Raw genomic sequence first — 2,440 nt, forward strand, 5'->3', positions numbered from 1 at the left:
ACAAGGTGATCAGAAACTGTCAATAAATGTTAATATTATTTCTGTAGTTTGTTTTGGTCATTTATTGTGTTAAAATTAATGTTTTTTTCTGAATAAGACACCCTTTGGTGGAAATTTTGCAACTAATTTTTTTCTCGAAATTCCGTGTGCCCATCTCGTGTATAGTCTATACACCGAATTTCGCTGCAATCCGCTCATCCGTTTGCGTTGTAGGATGCTGTCTATAGGGGAAGTTTAATTATAATCACCCTGTACTTTTGAATTATTTTTACAAGCATACTGGAAAGCAAAAAGACGGCAACTAATCTGTTGACATGAGAACATGAAGTATTACGTCACGCGATTTATGCTGCAAAGAAGACAAATTAAATAGTGGCTGAGAAGTACCGTGGCCGCATCTCTCGACGGCCACGGAAGTACTAGAAAGCGGTTGTCGTTCTGACCTTGGCAACTGGCTTGTACTTGTTTATCTATCACTTATCTAATCAAATTGCGTTACGTCACAGAAGAAAGGGAATTCTCCCGTCTCTCGTGGCCGTCCTTCGCTGCTACCTCGTCTGCGTTAAATCCAATATTCTGCACCGTGATCACTCCGGTTAGAGCATCAATATGCCTCAAGATGAATTGACGTTTGTATGGAGGATAAAACATTTCAGTTACTTTTGGCAAAAATCTGGTCCAGTTGAAATTGTAAGCCCGGAGTTTCATGTAAGTAATCAGACTGGCACATCTAAATGGAAACTTGTATTTTCTGATAGATGTGATATAACTAACACAAGTCACATTGAGAGAAAAAACAAACATATTGAAATTAAACTTCACAGAACTGATAACAACGGACCAGATTCAATTATTTTATTCGTCTCAATATCATTCGTAAGAAAGAATAAATCCCTTTTTTATTGGAATGGAAACAGAGTAGAGGAAGTCACTTTCTATAAAACATCAAAACAGTGTTACATTTCGGGAAAAGCCGAAAATATTTTGAAAATGAGCGAAGTACTGCCTCAAGATGTTTTGACTGTTCGGTGTAAAATGTGGAATGCAGGGAAAGCAACCTACAGCTTGGTAAAAGAGCAATACTTTGCACAAACTCTCCTAGATGTGAAAAGTATGTATTTCATCGCAGTTGTTAAAAAGTTTGAAGACTTAATACCCGGATTACAGACAATCGCCCATATTAAATCGGCATCGGTGGAAGAGTCAACATTCTCTATGAATGTATGCCTCTCCGATGATGGAAATCTTCATGTTATCATCCCAATCGAGGGAAATTATATAGATCTTTGTCACTGCAAAATATTTGTTTTAGATACTTCGGGAAAATGGCAGAAATGTAGTCAAGATGACATATGGAGGAAATATGGAGAGATTTGTGAATTTGTATTATCTCTCAAGTATGAAACACTCATGGATAAGCAGAGTTATTTACAGAAAGGCACATTGACCCTTAAATTCGAGATGATCTACACTACTGAAGCAGAACCACAGAGAACTGAGACTATCGAATGCGGACTTCATTCTCCAGAAATCTTGCAAAAAATGCCTTCTGATGTTAAGAATCCACCAGCTCCAAAAATTAAAGAGATTAATTTGAAATCTCCAACCACTTTGATAGATGACCTTGTATCCCTGTACATGGAAGGAACCCTGTGCGACACTAAACTCCGCACAGAAACAGAAGCGTTTCCAGCCCACCGAGCAGTTCTGAGTGCCAGATCTCCTGTCTTCAAGAAGATGTTCACAATTGATATGAGAGAGAAGACAAGAGATAGTGTTGATATTCCAGATTTAAAAGCCGATACTGTCCGTAAGTTGTTGATGTTCATGTATACGGATACAGTGGAAGATATGGACTGGGAAACTGCTAAGGAATTATATTTTGCTGCAGATAAATATGAGATTGTTTCGCTTAAAAATAAATGCTCTAGTTTTTTAAAATTAAATATTCAACCATCGAATTGCTGCGACATTTTGCTTTTGTCAGATACTCACCAAGATGCGGATTTGAAGCGATTTGTGGAAGATTATGTCGTTGCCCGGGACCAGGATGTGTTTGGATCTAAAGAATGGAAAATTTTCATGGGAAATCACCTGCAATTAGCAGCTGATACAATGTGCCTAAAATATGCTAGAAAATAATATAGTATATAGTAAGATATATAACTATATATTTATATTTTTATTAATTACTTCAATTATTCGAAATTTTTGAAATAATGTCAAATGCAGTGCTTACAGCTAAGAAAGTAATATCTCTTTGTTAGATGTTTATATTTCGGGCATATATCAATTGGGATATTTTGAATAATGTTAGAAATAAACTTCAAAAAATATATATAAAAAATTTTTTATACATATTATTTTAGAAAATTTAAAATGATATGATATTGTGTTTAAATAGGAATTAATTTTGTTTTATAATTTTATGATAAATGAT

General features: G+C 35.2%; 1 protein-coding gene across 1 annotated transcript; it reads left to right on the forward strand.

Annotated features, from left to right (window-relative positions):
- The first annotated feature begins 990 nt into the window (after window positions 1-990).
- On the forward strand, window positions 991-2,142 carry LOC129987541 (TD and POZ domain-containing protein 5-like). The gene has a single exon (XM_056095509.1). It carries the CDS (start codon window positions 991-993, stop codon window positions 2,140-2,142), a length of 1,152 nt encoding a protein of 383 aa, XP_055951484.1.
- Window positions 2,143-2,440: the final 298 nt, after the last annotated feature.

Source organism: Argiope bruennichi, chromosome 10 (assembly GCF_947563725.1).
Source record: "Argiope bruennichi chromosome 10, qqArgBrue1.1, whole genome shotgun sequence".
NCBI lineage: Eukaryota > Metazoa > Arthropoda > Arachnida > Araneae > Araneidae > Argiope > Argiope bruennichi.